General features: G+C 37.0%; 1 protein-coding gene across 1 annotated transcript in view; it reads right to left on the reverse strand.

Moving 5' to 3' along the window:
* DDX10 (DEAD-box helicase 10) overlaps positions 1-21,744 on the reverse strand; it is a 213,564-nt gene that overhangs the window by 84,423 nt on the left and 107,397 nt on the right. Inside the window, exons 14-15 of the mRNA XM_031675526.2 lie at positions 5,251-5,370; positions 2,255-2,416 (exon numbers count right to left, since the gene is read on the reverse strand). Of these exons, the coding sequence (XP_031531386.1) occupies positions 2,255-2,416; positions 5,251-5,370 (282 nt within the window). The remainder of the gene's footprint in view (positions 1-2,254; positions 2,417-5,250; positions 5,371-21,744) is intronic.

A 21,744-nucleotide genomic window follows, 5' to 3' on the forward strand; every position in this document is an offset into this window, starting at 1 on the left:
ACGTACTTCTGTTTACCAGCCTTTGCGCAAGGAGACTACTAGGATACATCAGTCATTAATAAAAATAATTATGTACGGGGGAGAGGTATGAATAAGACTGACAGGGCGGGGCAGAAGAAAGACTTCTCAATGCTAACTTTTTCATCACTTTGATCTTGGAAAAAATGCGAAGATACTATTTATTTCAAAAATTTTAATGTAAAAGAACTGGGGTGCACAAAGCTTCTCTGCAGTGACAGACCCTCCAGAGTTAACTGTGATTGCATTATAATCTTCCTCAGGACGGAGGAACCCAAGTATTTTACATATCCCATCTTCACAGCCTAGGGTAGAGCTTAGCACACGCACACATTGTACAATAACTACACAATCGTCAATTTGAAATTAAGTTCCTACATGTCTCAGAATCAGTATTCCACAACCTGGATACAGAAGCAACTTCCACACATGGGGGGAAGGGTGAAAGGGAAGATAAGAAAGGGGAGGCAGGTAGGGGTAGGGGAAGGGGGAGCCTCCATTATATGTGAATTCTCCACATTTCTTTTACTGATGGCTACAATTTTAAACTAAAGGATAGTCACGGATAGTTAGAGATTTGCAGATACTAACTGATATATATAGAACAGATAAACAAGTTCATGCTGTATATAGCACATGTAACTATATTCGATATCTTACAGTAACTTACGGTGAAAAAGAATATGAAAATGAATATAAGGATGTTCATGTATACATGACAACAATTGTACTGTACACCAAAAGGTGACACACCACTGTAAACTGACTGTACTTCAATAAAAAATACATATATGAAAATAAATAAATAAATAAATAAATAAAATAAAGGACAGTTGTTCTTATGCTAGATAAATATTCTAAGTAGAATGTAAGCTGAAACATGACAGCTGCTGACACTCCTAATGTTATTAAAAAGTTTAATGACAAATTATCAGCACCAAGCTCCCATTCAAAGCACTGTACTCAAAGAAAGCAGCAAGGCAGGAAATGTTTTGTTCTCTCAATAATATAAATGCCCAGTGACTGCAACCAGTGTATTTCAGGCTCACTGGGTCTCCATACTTCTGGAATGTTTTTCTCACCATTCAGCTCCATCCGTGAAGCTGTATCTTCAGTATCTGCTTTTTCTTATACACTACTGTGAAGCTGCAACAAATCTTAAAGAAATGAGAACTGCTCCTCTATTGAAAAAAATTTTACTGGGCTATTAAATAGTTACAAGGTCAAACAGGAGTCAAAAACTACAAGACTCCTTCTAGGGATATGGTTAATGATGTCCACATCCAAAGGCTTCAAGGTTTCTTAACACAGAACCTAATGTTACAGCACGGATCCTTCCGCATGATGCTGTGTTACCCGGAGGTCAGGAGCCGTCCCAAGGGCATGCTGCAGAAACTTCTTTAAAAACGTAAATCTGTTTTATTTCACTACTTGACTCCTTGATCTAGGGAAATGTCCACTTGTAAGTAGTGTGGAAGGACAGCAACATCACGAGTGACCAGAATGGAATAATCCTCTGTTTCAAGGATAACAGGAAACTGCCACGTTTGAGGTCAACAGGGCACTCGCCCTCTTACAAGGTTTCCTTTTTCTTTTTTTCCTTAATACAGTGAGTTTAATCTTATATCCATTACCAAGTGATTGCTTATGGAGGAAATTTAACTGTTAAGTTGAAGCTGGAAACAACACTAATGTTGCTCAAATGAGTGAACCTTGAGACAAACTGTTTATCCAGACCGTGGAACACTACTTACAACAGAGGGAGTGGAGCATTACATACAGAACAACTTGTAACTCAACAGATTCGTGCTGAGTCAAAAAACCCAGTCCTAAAAGGCTACATACTTCATAGCTTCATTTATGTAACGTTCCTGAAATGACAAATTATAGAAATGGAGCACCTAGGATCTCTCTGTACCTACTTCTAATAACTACATGTGAAGCTACCATTTTCTCCCAATTAAAACTTAAACTGAAAAAAAAAAAAAATCACTATAATGTGGGTCACCTCAACCAAAAGTAGATTTAGGTGACATTCTCAGAAACCAGTTAGCAAACAAAGACTCCATCAGCAGAAGGAAAAAGAAGGACTAGATAAAATAACAAAATAGCCACCGAAAAAGCACTGTTAGAGACAATGAAGTAATTTGGTTATTAATGAGTATCTAATGATTATTTACGTATGTTTAGACTGTATGAAATTTCATTCAGCATTGATTCAAGGCAGAAAGCTTACCCGATGCTTTGCCTTAATTTTCTTCCTATATTCTTCTTTGTCAAATTTGTCCTCTTCTTGAAGCCTTTCCTTTGCTTTGTCTAAGTTGATACCACCGGCATCGTCCTCTTCCTCGGCCTCCTTTGAGACAGATTTCTGCACTTGTGGCCACTGCTGAACCAACTACAGACAGAAAAGGTTAAGCATGGGGCAGGAGGCAGGGAGCTTTAACAGAGCATCACTTCCCTTTATGGAGTGACTTTGAAATGGTGCACATACACACTTTCTGCCTTACAACCTGTATTTCTTAAACTTTCTAACAAACTATATAATAAAAGTGAGCAAGTCACAGAAAAGACCATCCCAAGGAGGATAAAGGAATCCTGCCACAACTCAGTAAGAGCAGGACTGAAGGAAAATTTCATAAGATAATCTGGAGAAGGAAGTTGCCCCAACATCATCTCAGTGCTCTGGGCAGGCTATACGCCGCCAGCTTGGCTCCCAGAGATCCGCACGGGGTGGCAGGGGGCAGCCCCAGCACAGCACGGCACCCTGGTGTACCTCAGTCACGCTCTCACCACACTGGCTTGTTTTACTCTCCTGTTTTTCTTTACCAGCATTAATCCTTTGAGGGCAGTCGTATGTCTTATTCATGTATCCTCAGAACCCAACACATTATCTGGCATGCACTAGGTGCTCAAAAGTGGCTGATGTGTCACAGATCAGCTGGTACTACACATAAAAACTGAAATAACTGAGCTAAGTGTAAAGGAGAGTGGGTTTCAGAAGCCTGCTCAGACGATGACACATACAGTTTATGGTTAGGAACAAAGTGATGAAGAAGTCAGGGCCCTGATCTGGGAGTCGGGAGCCCTGGCTTAATTGTCCTGACTTTTTCACTAGCTTGATGCATAATCCTGAATGGATTACTTAATCTCTGGACATCTGTGTCCCTGCCTGAAAAATAAGGTTTGTTTGACTTCATCATTTTCCAGGACCAACAATACTAAAACACTAGACAATTTAGACACAAAGGATTCTCTAATTTTACCTAATAACTGGTTGCTGGGAGGATTTAATTAGCTGCCACTCTTTCTGAAAGACCACTGATTAACCAGCAGGCAAATGCAAGTTGTAGGCACACACATCGCAGGTGTTAATGCCTCCTCTCACTCCTGTCACCACTAGTCATTCTTCAAGATGATATTTCTACAGAGCCACAACTTTAGGCAACGAACCAGGGTCACAAACACAACTGCACAAGAAGCCAGGCCAGCCGTCACTGACACCAAGAAAGCAGCGGGAGGGAGCAGCTGTGACAGTAAGAATGCCACCCATTGCTCTGACTCCTCACCCCTTTTCCAACCAGAGTGAAAAAAGTTCGCTTTGTGCGTTGAACAAATGGTGGCTTTTCTTTGAGACTTTTAGATCAGAAGTTTCAGCATAGCTCACGCCACACAGAGCTCCTCTCAGCAATCAGCTTACACTGAAACATTTTACAGCTAAGGATTTACACTCATCTGGAAGCTAATGGATATGATTTGTGCAGTTACACTCAGTAGCGGAGCAAGGAACCTCATTATGCCAACAGCACTAACCTTTCACAGTCAGCATCTGATGTAATACAACTGTATTTTGGTTTAGCCTGCTTCTCAGGTGCTGGCCTCTTTTTAGTAATTTCATGAAGATTCATGTTTATCAATTATATAGGGTTCCTTTGCAACTTCCAGCAACAGTCTGAACTGCATTCTACTTGTTAGTTTTCATCTAATTTGCACATCATTTTACTCTATATATTACTGCAGATCTGGGCTTCTAAAGCAAAGCCCTCTTCCCCAAAGTAACATCCAAATCTTCATTAACTTCAGAATTAAAAGGAAACATACTCCATTGAATACAGACTGTGTAGACAGCATTTATATTAGTAATGATGAAATAACTGATGTGATACATTACTCTCAGTATAAAAAGCTCTGTTATTTCACTGGGACACCAGACAATAGTTCATTCACTCAGCAGGTGTTTGTTTCGAGGGCTTCCTATTTGCTAAGCTCTCTTCTAAGGGCTGAGGACACAGCAGTGGGCAGACACCTTCCCTCACGCTGCTTCTCCCATCCCAGTGGACTAGAAATACCTCCCCTCGGGCCACTGGAGTGGAAGGAATGGACAATCAGCAAATAATACAGAATGTAAAGTCACATAGTAAGTGCAATGAAGGAAAAAATAAAAACAGGGCAAGGGAAATGAGATCGCGGTGGGCGAGGGGTGCGGTGTGCTCTATCCAGATGAACAGGGAAGACTACAGGTCGGTGAGAGTGAAACTGGGAGATGACAGTTAGAAGATCTGCTATGACCACTGACCAGACACCACTCCTTTAGTGAGTCACTTGACATTCTAGATATGACTTTTAAAAATGAAGATAATATTCTTATGTAATAGAGTGACCTTCTTCAAGCAATCTGTGAGAGGTAACCCCTTCCCCACTCTACAGGGATGCATTTACGCTAAGACCAGGTACACAGTGAGATGAAAACCAGGCAGCTATGTGCCCGAGGTTATTTTAAAGCAAAGAATTCCTTCCCACAGTAGCCAGTAAGGAAAAGCATGCCAATACAGCACGTGAAACTGAGGAACTGAAGAGCAGAGCCTTTTTAAAGTTAAGCAAAAGATGCTGTGGTGAGTAGCTGTGTTACTAGCCGTGAGCGTGTTCCCATAGAGCGTGTTGACAGATGGGTCCCCATGACTAGCAAATCTTATCTATAAAAACAGGATTTGGAAAGTTCAAAACCAACACTGTTGTTATCATCAAGAAATACCGCAGTTTACTGTCAGTGAGGCATTCGTGCCAACAGATGTACAGTTGACCAAAACCCTACAGGAGCAGCGAAAGGAATGGCCTGAGTGCTTTACACAAACGTTATTTTTCCTACTAAAGAATGCTTAAGTCAGCAGGAGACTCAGACTCTTTCTAGTACTTGGAATGTACCTCAGAAACGAAGCATGTGCAGAATCTTACCTCCCCTTCGTCAGTAAACGTTATTTTCTTGTTTACTTTAAAATTTCTCTTCATTACTTTTTTTGCCTCTGCGACCTTGGTCACTTTTTTCTTCAGCCTGGATTTAGAAGGTTCTTTCTTCTGTGTGAGAATATACAAAAAACAGAGATGATTAGGTAAATAGCTGGTTCATAATAATAACTTAACACTAGCAACACACTTCCCAGAACTGAGTGTGTGTGTTGCTCACTGGATAATGAGAAGCACTAAAATTACTGTCTAGAAGTAAAACTATTAGACTTATTAACTAACGCCCCCACCTCCAATCCTAAAGGGGTTTAGGTTTCGATAGGAACATGAGACATAAATAACCTTAAAAATTTTTATTACTAAAACTATGCTACCTTGATAATGTAGAAGCATCAGAAATTACATGATGGACAATGTCATTCTAAGTGAAGTAAGCCACAAAGAGAAAGAAAAATACCATATAGCACTTATATGTGGAATCAAAACAAACAAAAAAGGAACTTATTTACAAAACAGAAACAGACTCACAGACATAGAAAACAAACTTATGGTTACCAGGGGGCGAAGAGGGTGGGAAAGGATAAACTGTGAGTTCTAGATTTGCAGATACTAACTAATATATATAAAATAGATTAAAAAACAAGTTTATACTGTATAGCACAGGGAACCATATTCAATATCTTGTAGTAACTTATGGTGAAAAAGAATACGAAAACAAATATATGTATGTTCCTATATGACTGAAGTATTGTGCTGTATGCCAGAAATCAACACAACATTGTAAACTGACTATATTTCAATAAAAATACATTTTAAAAAAAAGAAACTACATGATAATGTGATAAATGGACAGATAAGATAAATAAAGCTATCTTCCAGCTAAAAACGGGGCACATTTTTAAAATAGTTCTAACTTCCAAGTACAACTTTGAATTTTTAGACTAGGAAAGTGTTTCCCTGAAAAGCAAAATGACTCCAATACATTGTTTGTGACTCAAAAATCTCCCTCTCATTACAGTAACTCACTATATGAATACTGGGAAACATCTTATGATAACTAAGCTGTGTCCAAAAGTGAGACAGTGTAAGAGTTCTTGAACAGGAAGCTTGTCAACCAAAATAAACTGCATACCTTGTGAACACAGGGCACTCTCACTAGTAAGACTTTCTTCCACTCAGCCATCACTCCTACACCTCCTTTTCTCCTGTAAACACTTATCAAAGAACACCAGCAACAACACCACCAGGGCTGGAGACTGTGTTACTGACTCCTACTGGATCTTCTTGGTTTTATGCCAAAGTCAGTTCTTAAGGATCTTAGGTTGGCCAATACTGTCATCAGCCCTGGGCTAGTGACAGAGAGAATGCCAAACAGTGCAAACTGAGAAAATCATTATGATATAAAAATAACACAGAGGAGTGAGTTATAACCAAATAAAAGCACAAAATATCCTGGGGAGCCACAGGAACAAACTTTCTGAGGGCAATGATAATGCTCCTAATCTTGACAGGTGTTTGAGTTACACAGGTGTATACATTTGTCAAAACTCATCAAATGTTACACTTAAAATTGGTGCATTTCATTGTATGTAAACTTCTACCTCAAAAAGGTATCCTGTAAATAAATACTGAAATTTTAGTTTATGCCAAGCAAGCTGAAGAACATGGAAGAGTGTAATGATGCTGGCAACTTACTTTGAAATGCATTAAATAAAAAAGGATGATGAATGGATAGACGGAAAATTACATGAAAAAGGAAATATGGTTAAAAGTTAATTACAGAATATGAGTGATGGATATTTTGGTATCCAAAGTGTACTTTTTTCAACTTTTCTGTATGTTTGAAATTTTATGTAATAAAACACGAAAGAAAACATGAGAGAATACACTCAGAAAAATAAGAAAAAATACCCAGAAAAACAAGAGAAATAGTCACAAAGGAAAGATACCAAAAACTATCAGAATAAAATAAACAACAGTCAGAAAAACAACCCTGCAGAGTGAAACCCTGGAGTGAAGTGGGTCTACATCAAGAGCTTTAGGGAAATCCATGTTATCACTGAAATTATGTAACAGAAGTCAGGGGGCATTTGCATCTTTGCATTTTTATGGTTTATCATAGTTTCTAAAAGAGGTTTGTGACCTCCCCCTCCTCCCCACAAAAAAAAGGTTAAATTGTTTCTTTGTTTGTTTTAGGGAAGCCACTGAAAGATGGAACAGAAATGCCAACATGGGTGAGAATACAGGTTTACTGTATTTTCCTAATAGGCTGTGGCTTTGCTCTGATACTTTAGGATTAATCTTCACTCATTCAAATCTGCAGAGTGTCATCAACACACAAGACATCAGAGTACACACTGCGCCAGCAGTGAAAGTGACAGCTGGACTCCCAACCCCCACTGAACCTCACTCTATCAACGGGGGAAAAAAATTAAACATTGACTATTTAATCACAGATGTAAGTGCTTGGACAAAATATACAGGATGAATAAATCTTTAATAGGGTGCCTGCCCTAGCTAGTCTAGGGTGAGAAAGTCAAAGAAAACTTCCTTTTAAGGAACAGATGTTTGAACCGAGTAGCAAACACCCAAACACTGCTGTATGACTGGCACATGGGCGCTGAAAAAAATGCCTTCTGTGAGTCAATGGATGGTGGATTTCATATATGGCTTACAAGAGAGTCATAGTTCAATGTCATTCTTTTGAATATTGATGTAGCAGTTAATACATGCTTATTTATTCCTTAAAGAATATTCAGTTAAAAAGTCACATTTATGTCCTCTTCATCTACCTCAGTTTACCTTCCAAGAAGCAAACACAGCTACTAGCTCTTTCTGTATCTTTCCAAAGACATTCCAGTCACATTCAAGTACATATGAAGAACACCAAGTTACCACAATATTTACATCTTCGTGAGCATTTATCTACCTAGGGTACATTCCTTTAAGTTAAAGCCATTGGTCAAAGAGTATGCGCATTTAAATTTTGAAAGATATTTCTAGGCAAATTATACAAATTTATACCCCCATCAAAAATTTGAAAGCAACTGATTCTCCATATCTAGTCAAACAAAGTATAATATTAGGCTTTATATTTGCTGGTCAACTAGGTGAAAAAATAATAATCTCCAGGAAGTTTTAATTTCCGCTTGTATTATTTTGAACATAGCAGAACATCTTTGCAAAGGCGTGTATTATTTTTCAGTCCACAGTACAGATTCTTTGTCAATACTTTTAATGACTCCCTGGTATTTTATTCATTAACCTGTGAAGTTTCTTCATTTGTTAAAGATGATTCAGTCTCTTCTCCCACTTCATCCTCTATGGTTATACTTTTGCCATATAGGGTAAGAGTCTATTGTTTTGCTTTGTTTTGGCTTTTACTGAGCAGATTTTTTTTTAATTTTTATGAAATTACATTTTTAAATAATAAAATTTTCTGGGTTTTCTAGGTTTGTGCCATACTTAGTGCTTTTCTAACTAACAGACTTTTTTTTTTTAATGAATTTAATTCCTTAAAATGTAGATTTTACTTTTCTCAAAAGTTTCAACATTGGCTCTTGGACCAGAGGGAAAGTGCTCATTAATACTTTAAACTTCTATACACTGTCGCAGAAACTGTAAAGTATACCTGTTGCTAGGCAAGAGTTATTTTTTGACTATGAGCCTTTATATTAATGGTGTAAGAATGAAATTTGCAGCAGCCAGAAAATATAATGAAAAATTTCCTGACAAGATATAAAACATCAAAATGCAATTTTTATTTCTATTTGCACTTCTTCCACAACATGTATGTTAGACTTTCAAATAGAATGCCAAAGGGAAAATCTCAAAATACAAAGCTGATAGAGCATCCAGTCATTCTTGACAGTGATGGCTGTAGCAGGTTGCCATGAACAACTTGGAAAATAAAAGGTAAGAACAGTTACAAACACAAAAAGGGTTCCTATCAGAAGGGCCATGTTAGTTAATATTGGCTACAAGAAGATTCAAATTATAATCCATGAAAAAAACCTACTTTCATATAAGCATTACTGGATATCCTAGAGGGTAAAATAAAAGTATTACTGCAAAACAATAACAAACAAAACCACAAGGAGGTGAAAGTTAGAATTAAAGGGAAAGATACTGCAAAGAAGTCAGATTTTTATCTTGCCTTAAAGGAGCTCCATTTGCATCACCAAATAATTAATAGTTTATAACAGAATTGTATCTAAAGGTGAAGAAAACCAACAAAATAAAGAGCTATCAACCCTGGTGGGGACCTTGAAGGACACCTATTAAAGCCTAAGCCCTCATGCTAAAGGCAAGGGCACTTTGCAGCGTTTATAAACACTGCCACTCCAAAACCTGAACCTACTGACCTTGAGATACTTCTATTGCCTAAATCACCAAACCCTACTGGAACATATTTAAGATTTTTTAAAAAAACAGAACTGCCTGCTATATAAACATAATGCCTTCAGCATCCTACATTTACTGAACTACAGTAACTCACATATTCTAATTTTACAGCATGAAGTAAGGATGCACTAGCTGACATTCTAGTTAAAAGTCATCTAAACTTCCCTGATGATTAGGGATGTTGAGTACCTTTCCATGTACTATTGACCATCTGTATGTCTTCTTCAGAAAAGTCTATTCAGGTCCTTTACCCATTTGAAAATATGATTATTTGGGTTTTTGTTTCTGAGTTGTGTGAGTTCCTTATATATCTCAGATATTAACCCCTTATCAGATACATAGTTTGCAAATATTTTCTCCCATTCTGTAGGTTGCCTTTTTAACTGTTTCCTTTGCCATGTTAGAGCTTTTTAGTTTGATGTGGTACCCTTATTTCAGCTTTTGTTGCCTGTGCTTTTGGCACTTTATCCAAAAGATCTTTGCCAAGAATATGCTATTTAAATTACAAGGCCTCAATTCTACTTCCTTCTGATGAGAATCATAGCTGTTATAGAATTTATCTGTATGAGATACTTGTCTCATTACTTGATACTGACACTTCATAAATCATATCTAGAAGACTGCCTGAAAGAACCATTCTATAAATCCTTCCAAATTTTTTTAACATTTTATAAATAATGTGTGTTTACTCCAAACACAGAATCATACAGATGAGAGCCTACATATCCCATCAAAGTTCCCCATTTTTTAAGGCTAGATCAGTCCTGGTAAATTATATGAAGAAGCAAACCATAAGTAAATGCTAATCTTTCTCGTTCTCTATTTCGTATGGTCAATAAGGCCGTGCACCACTAATCTCTTTGCAATCTGTGAATTGCAATTTCAATGTATAAAGTAATGACAATGGTTAATGAGTACTACAATATATAAAGTAGCAATGACAAAGTATTTATTATGAAACATTCGTGATTCTTTTGGAAAAAATCATTTTAACCAGTCAACATAAATGGGAAAACAGATGATTTAGTATTGTTTTCTCCCCCACCTCAGATCAAAAACTATGTAATATCTTTGATCTCAGTTTTGCTTAGACTTCCTTCTGGTTATGGAGAATCATAAGGCACAAACACTCACTGCAGTGTTTTCTGATTGTTAGAGTCTTCCTTTAAGATTCCTACTCCCTGAAGCCACTGGCTTAACTTGGAACACTTTTCAGAAGCTGCTTTTTAACCTAATAAATTCTTCCTGAGAGTATGTGTCTGCTACCTTAATGACTCAGTGCTTTCAGAAAAATAACTCTCAAATCTATCTCCAATACAGTTGCCATCTCCCTCTATATATTCTCTCTTATTTTTCATAAGTAAGTCCCCCCACCAAACCCTCATTCAAACACCGTTTCTTCCCTCGACATCTGTCTTCTTTTCCTCATCAATTCCTTGTAAGAATAAACAAAAATCTTTCCTTGATTTTAAAAAGCCTCTTTCTAGCATTTCAGTCAATAGTTCTTTAAATCTTCCATTGCCTCCAATTAGTCCAGGTAAGACCTAAATTCCTTTCCTCCATCCAAGCCATATTTTACTTTGCTTATTTCCTTATTTTAAGCCTCATCCCCAGTTGAGCTTCATGACCAGGCAAATCCATCACTGTCTTTGTCCTATATATTATCTCAAACAGATCATTCTACCTTTTCAGCAGTTTTTATACTGTTGCAATGGATAAATTTTGAAAATAATTCCTATTTCTAACTCACTATCCTAGGAAATTTGTCTTTAATTCACTGAAATTGTTTAGGCTGTTTACTGATTTTGTTTTTGTTTTTGCTTTTTTGTTAGCCAGGAAATACGCATTATTTGCTACACACCATGCCCCTCCCAAAAAAGCCACTCTACAGAGACGAAATCTGGGATATTTCCTATTTCTTAACAACATTATAAAACCAGTCATATTTTGCCCTTAAGAATCCAATTTTTAACCTGCCATTTTTAATAAATATTTCTATATTAGGAAGTAGGGAGCTGGAAGCAATTTAGAGAAACATAGCTTGATACATACTTTTTGCCTCTCTTTTTAGACTTAAAAAAGTGACAGTATGGATTTCATTTCTAACTTGCGTCCAAATTGGCTACATCAACTGTTGTGTCCTACAACTTTTGAAATTCTGCTAGAACTTACAAATATTATAAGCGATATACAAAAACTCAGCAGTATAAAAAGGAAAGCTAACTTCTTTCACACAGTCATTTAGTTAACAAAATTAAGGGAGACTGACTACATAAAGGAGGCAATAATGGTGGTAATAAACTACGTTACAAGACTTGGGGCAGCATTTTTATGAAACTACTATAAACAATATGACACTGAGGTACACTCTCTAGGAGGAGCACTAAGCTAGCAACACCCCTACCACCTTCCTTCCAAGTGATACCAAAGACCTAGCAATAATATACCAGCTGCTAATTTAATCAAAATCTGCTTAATCAAAATGAGACAGCATCAAAATAACATTCAACAAGATTTAATTATAGGTTTCACTGAGAATTTCATAGCTGGCTCCAGCACCTACAAGAATAACAAATGACTTGGCAGTCTGATTAGTGTGATCTAAAGCAGAGTTTCTGAAAATTCATTCATCATAAAAGTCTAACATAAAAATGCCACATAATAGTAGCTTTTCAGTGAGCCGTAATTTTAAAAATTATCCACACACACATGCACATGCTTCTATACTCTAAATTACAGAAAGAGAGTTTCTATATGATTTCAAGCCTTTACAAAGAGCTGCTGTAATAGAACTAAGATATATACTAAACTCAAACTGGGCTTGGTACCTGCCTAGTTAAGACATTTTTTTGACATGCTATTTTAAGATATTTAAGAGATGCTGATGCCATCTCCCAAACCCCTAAGACAAGGTAATTAATCACTGTTCCTAGTTACCCACGGTTCCAATGTCTGCCATTTTTCTAAGCTGGCTGACATTAGTAAATCACAAGACATGCGTGGGTTGTATCTTAACTGAGAGAAATAATGACATCACTGCCATGTTTAGTCCAAGCCATGTTCACAACTACTTGTACAGTCAAGTTTCCAAGCTCTGCTTTCTATTTCATACAAAAGTTATTAGCTAAGCCAAAGTACGAAAGGAAAGGTCAAAGGCCAGTGTACATGTGCTCCATTTCAACAGTGTGCTTCGACGACGTCTAATCCTTTACCACTGGATATTCTTAAAACTACACCATTTATAAAATAGTGGTATGCAAAGCCATACAATGGTGATTTTTAAAGTACTGGCATTATTAAGAACAGAACCTGGAGGGTGAAAAGGCCAAAATCACCTAGAGAAATAACACTGCATCCACACAGAAATGTAGAAGTGAAGCAAATTTCAAGATCACAGGGCCAGCACCAGCAAAGTTAGGGCTAGAACTCTAAATCCTGGAGTAGGGAGATGCGCAAAACAGAGAAAGGGGGTTAAGAGGTACAAACTTTCAGTTATAAAATAAGTAAGTCACAGGGATACAATGTAGCACCTAGGAAATATAATAATATTGTCAATAATGTTATAACTTTTGACAGATGATAACCAGGTTTATTGTGATCATTTCATAGTGTATAAAAATACTGAATCACTGTCGTACACTTGAAACTAATATAAGATTATACATCAATTATATTTTAAAAATAACAAGAATAAGCCTATATTGATCACTAAAAAAAACTCCAAAAACAAAAAAAACCAAACCTACTTTGTGGGCTTACCTTAATACCACATGTAACAAAATTTCTTAGAAATATCTCTGAGACTACAGTTTCCCATAATTTTCCTAAACAATACTCAGAGATCCCATAAAATGAAAATCAAGACCTGGTCGACAGCAAATGGTTTTATTTAAAATGAAAAGAATTTCTCAGTGAATGCATTTTTAAAATGTTTTTCTTTTTTTCTTTTTTTACAGCAGAACCATATACATGATTAAATCTGACCTCTAATTATTTTTTTCAAATCTCTCAAAAGCATAATATCTAGAAAAGCGTATTCTGCCCCTTAACACTCTACTACTTTGTCATTTTCCCCCAGCAAATTACATGTTGAGCATGCAGTGGTTAATATAATTTTCATCTGCCCTATTTAGCACTTAAACATTTTTAAGTCTGACAGCCAATGGAAGCTGCTGACAGATTCTTGCTCATTTGTTTATTTTTCTCCTACCTTAGAATGAGACCCTGCTATTTCATTAGTAAATGTGTAACACTAAAATGCAATATTCAGAACTGCAACTTCCCAAAAACTACTACAAGCCACAATTCCCAAAGAATTAAAATGAAATTTCTGCTAAGCTCCAAACTCCTTATGTTACACAGCCAAGTGACATTTTTTTAAAATCACTCTTTCTAGTCCATCCAGACTAGAAAATGCAGGAGCTAGCAATATGTCTGAAATTCTCCCCCAAAAGGCAAATTACATTTAAGATTCAACATTGGCTATCTTTCGAGACCTTTTTTCACTTTCTTCCCTCAGCCTTCTGGTGATTATCTCTCGTGGTATTTATTATACTCTACTTCTATTTTTTTTTAAATTGAGGTACAGTCAGTTTACAATGTTGTGTCAATTTCTGGTGTAGAGCACAATGCTTCAGTCATACATGAATATACACATATTCATTTTCATATTCTTTTTCACCATAAGCTACTACAAGATATTGAATATATTTCCCTGTGCTATACAGTATGAACTTGTTTATCTATTTTATATATAGTAGTTAGTATATGCAAATCTCGAACTCCCAATTTATCTCTTCCCACCACCCCCTCTACTTCTGTTTTTAAGAAATTCTTCCACTTCTACTTTACCTCTCTTAGACACCACACCAAACTCCCTGAGGATACAGACTTTGTCTTACTCGCTGTTTAATTCCTTGAGTAAGTACCTACACTGTGCCTAAACAAATCAATAATTATTTGTGAAGCTGAGCTGAGCCTAGTCAAATCAAGATGAGTTTTTGTTAGGAGCAACATTCAATCAAAGACTGAAATGCATTCCTCTGTTACCTATTCTAACATCAATTTACTTAAGTAGCACAGAAATAAACAAACGCGTAACATTTCACATTTGACACTTAATTTGTTGAGGGAGTGGATTCACTGACTCTGGGCAATAAAGTATATGCAAGAAAAAGAACACCCTGAAAATGCCGTCAGGAGCCACTCTGGGTGCCTAGTCAGTGAGCTGCAATAGCTCCTTTATCCCCTCCTCCCAGCAGAAGAGGCTGCAACCTCACTCAGCTTCAGACAGAACCATAGCTTCTTCCCTTAGCAGGGCAGACCCAACCTCCCAAGCGCCCCAAGTCTCCACCTGCTGGGCAGATGAATTTCTCAGATGACTGCAGGCATCCACACTCCACTGTCTGATTCCCAGGTAGTTTACGTGCCTACTCACTGATAGGATTGATTTACCGCTTCTATGATAAGAGACAATAATATAGGACAGGATGCCTTCACTAGAGTAAAAACCTATGCTTATATGGAGCACACTGGCAAAACTCTGACACCCCTCTGTTTGGAATAAGGGGATGGGAAACTCATGTCGTACTTCTTGCTGACCCTGGCTTTCACAAAATGTCCCCTTTTCCCAATAAAGCCTATTCCTTACTCCACGTTGTGATACTGTGAAATTTGTTCTAAGCTCTGACATACGACAAGTACCAATCCAGATGGACTTACCTGGCAGATCAGAAGGTCGCTACACTTCTCTCTGAGAAGTTTATAGAACATTAGCTAGTTAGAGATACCATCTGCCAGACACCATGTTAGATGTTTTATGTTTCATTTACTCCTCACAACTTCCCTTTTGAGGTACTGCCTGCATCTCACAAGTGATGAAACTGACAACAAAATAAGTTAAACAATTACCCTGCTGAAAGAGACAGAGGCGGGCTCTAAAAACACAGACTCATCACACTCAAATTTTGTGCTTTTTCAAACACTGAAGCTCGTGCTCTTCTCAGGACTCCACAATGTCACTGATTAAAATGAACTCTGGAAACACTGTTCTCTGAAAGTTTAACCTACTTTCCAAATGCTGGAGCTCATAACCTGTCTCAGAGATTGAAATACAGTTTCTACTTGAGCAAATTCTTCAATACAGAATTCACTAAATAAAGAAAACATATGTTGTACTGGGACACCTATTGCTATTTCTCCTGTGTATTTTTAAAAGAATAAATTACAACAAGAGAAAACAATGAGAAAAATTGCTATTTTCACTAAAAAATTAATGTAGATTCCAAACCACATACATTATTAATATTGGTCAAAATCCCAAGCTAAATGGTTTTTTTTTCCAAGTTCCAGTGTTATCCCTGAAAGCTCTCTACTGGTACTGAAAACAAAGACAAATTGAATGTTCTCATGTCACTCTAGGAAAAGAAAATAGTAATTACAGACAGAGGTGAAATACAGTGAGGGGACGGCTAGAAAGGTAATAAGAGTGCTGTGTCGAGACTCAAGGAAGACTTGCAGGACAAAAGAGACAGCACATATGGAACAAAATAGACAGGGGAAAGGACAGCCGTGTAGAGTTAAGACAGTGACAGTTACAGAAATAAAGAGAGACAATCTGAAAACAAAATCACGAGAAAGGAAGAAACAAGAGAAAGTAAAAGCTGTACAAAAACACACTCCTCCCACGATTAGTGGTATGTTGCAGAAACACTGCATCATGCAGCCAAATCACTCTTTTCCCCTAATAGACACCCAATCAAACTCCTAACTCTAAACAGAGAAAACAAAATGATTAAAGGAGCAACAGGAAACTTTCAGAATTTCTTAACCAGCTACTGCCAGGATGCACAGTAACTGTCTTCCATTTCCCAAATATTCTCTCTCTTAGCCCCAAAGAATGCCTGGGATATAAGTATAGAAGTGGTTAAGTCCAAAAGAAAAGAGTATACTGGAACATGAAATAAGTCTCTGGGACTCAGTGTGGTTGTTTCTAAGTTAGTTTGCTATCACTGACCAATACAATTTATAATATATCCTAGACTGCTTCTTCTCCAAAACTCTGAATTATTTAAACCACACAATGATTTGAAGGATTTGGTTAAGACATTAATAACTTAATGATGATCCTAATAAAAGATTTACTTCAAACTAATTTCAAATACATTCAGTTTCAATCTAATCAAGTAAACAGGCTGAACTGATGAAAATTTTATTAAAATGCAATTAATTCTCCACTCACATATTAAGATTTATGAAGTTAGCATATTATAAAACTCACTAATAATTTGCCTCATTAATTCTGAATCTAAGATGCTGGATATCAAAACTTCCTAATAAAGACCACAAACTATCATACAGTAACTTGATCAAAATAGTACTATTATCAGCTAATTATTTGAACACCTACAGTAAGCCTTGTCCAACTAAAGGCATAGCGTCTGGATAATTTTCAACGTGCTTTGAAATGAACTACTTTAAGAACAGTGAGTAAACCCGTATTTCACTGCTCTGCCAGAAATAGCTGCTATATCTTGACTATTGTTTTAAAATAAGCTCCACCTTACTCAGAGAAGCGTGCATGCGTTTTTGGCGGGGCAGGGGGAAGCAGCACAGAGAGAGGGAACAAATATGCATGTGTATGAACATCTTATCAGAGAGTGTCCAGAGAGTTGCTTTCCTTGAATCTCGTCCCTGGCATTGTCTCTCCAGTTTACTTCAGGATATACTGAGCACTGACATACACAATTTATTATTTTATGTACTACAGGACAGTCATTGAACTGCAAGGAAACGCTGTGCTTCTCTGGAGTAGAAAAATGTTTTCTCCTTATGGAAAAAATGTTCTTTTCATTTTGGCAGTTAAGACCTCAGAGCCCAATTCCTGATCCATATTAAGAACCATGTAAACCCTTGCATGGCCTGTATATTAAGTTTCCCAGAAGTCATTTCTACTTTGTGTTTTGCATGCCTGATGTTATCTATTTTATTGCATTAAGAAGTATTTTGTAAGCTACTTCAAATTCCTTATGGGATTAAGAGGGATAAAATATAATTAAAAAGAATAAAGGAAGCTCAGTCATTTATTCAACAAACACTGACTGGATGTCTATTAAATTCCAAGTCCTATCCTAGGCACTTAGGATGTATTGAAGCTTGCATTCTAGTCAGAAGACACACACACACACACAGACAGAATATTCCAAGGAGCTTTACGAGCTAGAAACAAATAAAAGGCAGAGTAAGGGATAGAATGGAGACCGGGTAGAATGGAGAAGTTTTAGACAGTCAGAGAAGGCCTCTCTGAAGAGGGGAGGCCTGAGCAAAGATCTAAATGATGTATGTGAAAGAGGAAGTCGTCAATAATCCAGGTAAGAGTTCCAGGTGAAGGAAACAGTAAGTGCCAAAGGCCCACAAGTAGAAAGGAGCCTGTTATTTTCAAGAAACAAAAAATTCCAAGTGACCAGACAAAAACGAGCAAGGTGGAAGGTGACAGGAGAGGAAGTCAGAGAAACAGGCAGATTTCAATTATGCAAGGCCCGGCCTTGCAGGACACAATAAAGTCTCATTTCCCCCTCAACATGGCAGAATGAATGCAGGTTTTGAGCAAGAAAGAGAACATGATGTAATTTACTCTTTTTTTTTTATTCCTGCCAGCCCACGATGTGAAGATATTAGACTCGAAAGGAGCAAGGGGTAAAAACCAAGTAAACCAATTAGAAAATTAACCCTTTGGTCATAGACGGTTTGAGTCAGGGCAGCAAGTGAAGAACATGGTAGAGTGTGGATATATTTTGAAGGAAGACTAACAAGACTTGCCAGAAGAGTGGTAAAAGAGGATTCAGGGATGACTCCTAGGTTCTTGGACTGAGTGACTGAGTGGCTGGTGTTAAATATCCAAAAGGTATTAAACAGATAGTTAAAAGGAGTTTAAGGGAAGCAGAAGAGCTTCAGGACATGTATTTGGATTTATCGACAAATCCAACGTCTACGTTTGCCTAGGAAACCTATGTAGATGGAGACTAGTTTAAGGAAAAGCCTCAGGGCACTCCCTCATTTAAACATGGGGAAAGAAGGCAGAATCAGCAAAGAAAACCAAATAGACGAAGCAAATAAATACAATTAAATTTTGTAATTTAAGTGAAGCGTAACAAGCTACTCCTTTCGACCTCATCTTCGTGCTGTGTGATGCAGGGAATGACAAATCAGTTCATGACCCTTCAGATTCAAATTAATAAGGAAAAGAAATAAAGTGAACTGAGCCCAAAGAAACCTCATTATCTAAAGAGTCACAGGATCCCAATTTTACAAGCATGAAAGCAGTTAAGCCCGTTTGACAGAAGGATATCCAGTCCCCTGAACATTTGAAACAACATTCAATGTCCATTTCCCAGGGAGCTTTTGGATCATTAATAGCACTCATTTTTTTGTTGTTTTTCTGGTTCATCTGAAAATAACGGTAAGCCTCCATCCTGCTTACTTTGTCAACTTTTTTTCTTAATTGAAGTATAGTCAGTTTACAATGTTTTGTCAATTTCTGGTGTACTCAACTATTTTAAACCACCTCCCAGAACCATGCTAATGGAAACGCATATAAATATATCTAATGATTAATTATAGAACTTCCTAATGTCAAGTTAGAAGATTTTGCCTCTCAAGTCTAGTAGGGTGGGCAGAGCACAGAAAGGTAACAGAGTAAATGTTCTGCTATTCGTGAAGTTAATGGCTAGTTTGTTTTATTTTAATAATAGTAGTGTATTTTAAAAACACCACCACCAACAAAAATGTAGTCTCCAGATATAATGAAGAAAACACTGGGCTAAAAAGAAGGTATCTTACTCAGGGACAGTTTAATTTCCTATTGTTAACAAATATGCATGGGGTAAGAGGGTGACTTTAAAAGAGCTACAAAAAGAATTATATAAACTTATATACGTGACCCAGCCTAAGCCCAGCCAGCCAGTATTTACATGAGTGTGTTAGAGGTGTGCAAATTTGTTAGTTGTCTAACAAATAAACAAAAAGGTGAAAATTGACTCAAAAACCCTGCTTCATTACTAAGTCAGTATACAGGAGATTAAGCACACAAATTTTAGGACTACTTATTACTAAGTCCAAATCCTAGCTCTACGATTTAGTAGCTCAAGAGTTTTGAACCTCCCAATCTTCAATTTCCTCATCTGTAAAATAGGAAAGAGAATATATTCTCAATAGCGCTATCTTAAGGATTAATTAGGAAATATAAGTGCTTAGTAAATGGTCTGCCACAATAAATCATTCCTATATTGTTGCTGCACTCACCACCACCAAGGCAGTGAACAAAGCAGAATGTGCCAGAGATTTAAGAGCAGTTGAGACCAACAGAGAAAAGGGGTGGGCCCCTGAAGTTTCTCTTCACTCACCTAGTTGACTGACCTCAAAATTCATCAACCAGCTCTCATCCCAGGTGTGTCCTCCTACTCTGGTCTTTCTGCTCCCACTCACCATCCTGTTAAGAGTGACATCTAGCGATAACTATCCAACCACTGAGCTGTTACTCTTTACAACTTCACTGTGAGGTCCTGCCACCTTAAACTCTCTGGCATCCACTACGCAGAAACCTGACCCCTGTTTTCAACTTTAGTTCCCTTGAGCAGAAAGTCACCTATCACAAATTCAGCCAAAAATAAACCAGTCACAAGCTTGGAAAACAAACCTCTACTAACACTCAGGAGCAGTATTCAAGAAAATGAAGAGAATAATTTCTGTCTAATGTTAACGTAGAAACATTGACAAATACGTAATTTTTGGTTTTTATAAACCCTGGTTTATCTAGTACACGTAGCCAAAGATGAATACAAATACAGAAAACCAGCTAAAGTTCAACCTTTCTATCCTAATTATCCATCTAGGGATAAGAGAAAATTACAAATCACAATTCATCTACTGCCAAATTAAGAAAGGTGGTTTTAAATGTGTAATATTTAGAGACTTCTGTTCTGGCAACATAGTAGATGCTCTTATACCACAAATATCTAGAAACACTGATAAAATATAACCAAAAAGCTTTTCAGTATTTAAATACATTGCTAACCTAGCAAGAAAAAAAAAATCTCCCGAGTCAAAAAAGGGAAAGAAAATTAGGTAGTCCTGAGGTATACTATCAACTCAAAGCATACCATAAATATGATAGGATGGAGAATTACACTCAAACTTGGGCACAGCGACATGGGAAATCAGAATAATTAATCCCCTATGAAACTCTTAAATAGCTGTACAATCTGTGAAAGAAGGACTGAAAAGAATATGGCTGGGGGCCCCAAAGACAAGAAAACAGGCTAGTTCAATTCAGGTTCTAAGGTCTGGGTACAAGAAAGACGGTAAGAAGAGGGAGATAAGTAAAAACTCCTAGAAAAAAATCCAAGGTGGACTGCACAAATTTACAGCAACAGAAATCCCCAGGTTAAGAAATAAACGAAAAATAGTTTCTGTTCAGGTTCAGAATTTGGGGAAATTCTGGAAAAGAGTGATGAGTAGCTCTATGAAATATTTAAACACAGGATAAATGAAAATATATGTATCAATGGAGTGGAACAGAAAGTCCAAACATAGACTCAAATTATATATATATTTTATAAATAAACAAACAAACCTTTATATATAGGTTTTCATATAGAATAAAGGTGGCACATTAGATCAGTGCAAAAGACGGGCTTCAATGATGCTGGAACAACTGAATAACTATCTAGAAAAGATAAAAGTTTATTTTTTCCACACTTCACACCTGACAAAGAATAAATTACAAGTGGATCAAAAGCTTATATACACAAGATTAAACCATAAAAGTACTAGATTAAACCCCGGGAGAAGTCTTTTGTAATCTTAAAGTACTGAAGGTTCTTTCAACTTTGACAAGAAACTCAGAAGCCACAAAAAATCAAATTGGCAAAGTCAACTACACAAAAAATTTTAAAACATGATCCAAAGTCAGTAAGACAAAAGACAACCCAACCCGGAAAACAAAAACAATCCGAGAACAAAAAAGGCAAACTGCCTGCAATTCATTAGATCCAAGCAAAGGTCAACTTTCCCCAAAATAAAGAG

Source organism: Vicugna pacos, chromosome 33 (assembly GCF_048564905.1).
Source record: "Vicugna pacos chromosome 33, VicPac4, whole genome shotgun sequence".
NCBI lineage: Eukaryota > Metazoa > Chordata > Mammalia > Artiodactyla > Camelidae > Vicugna > Vicugna pacos.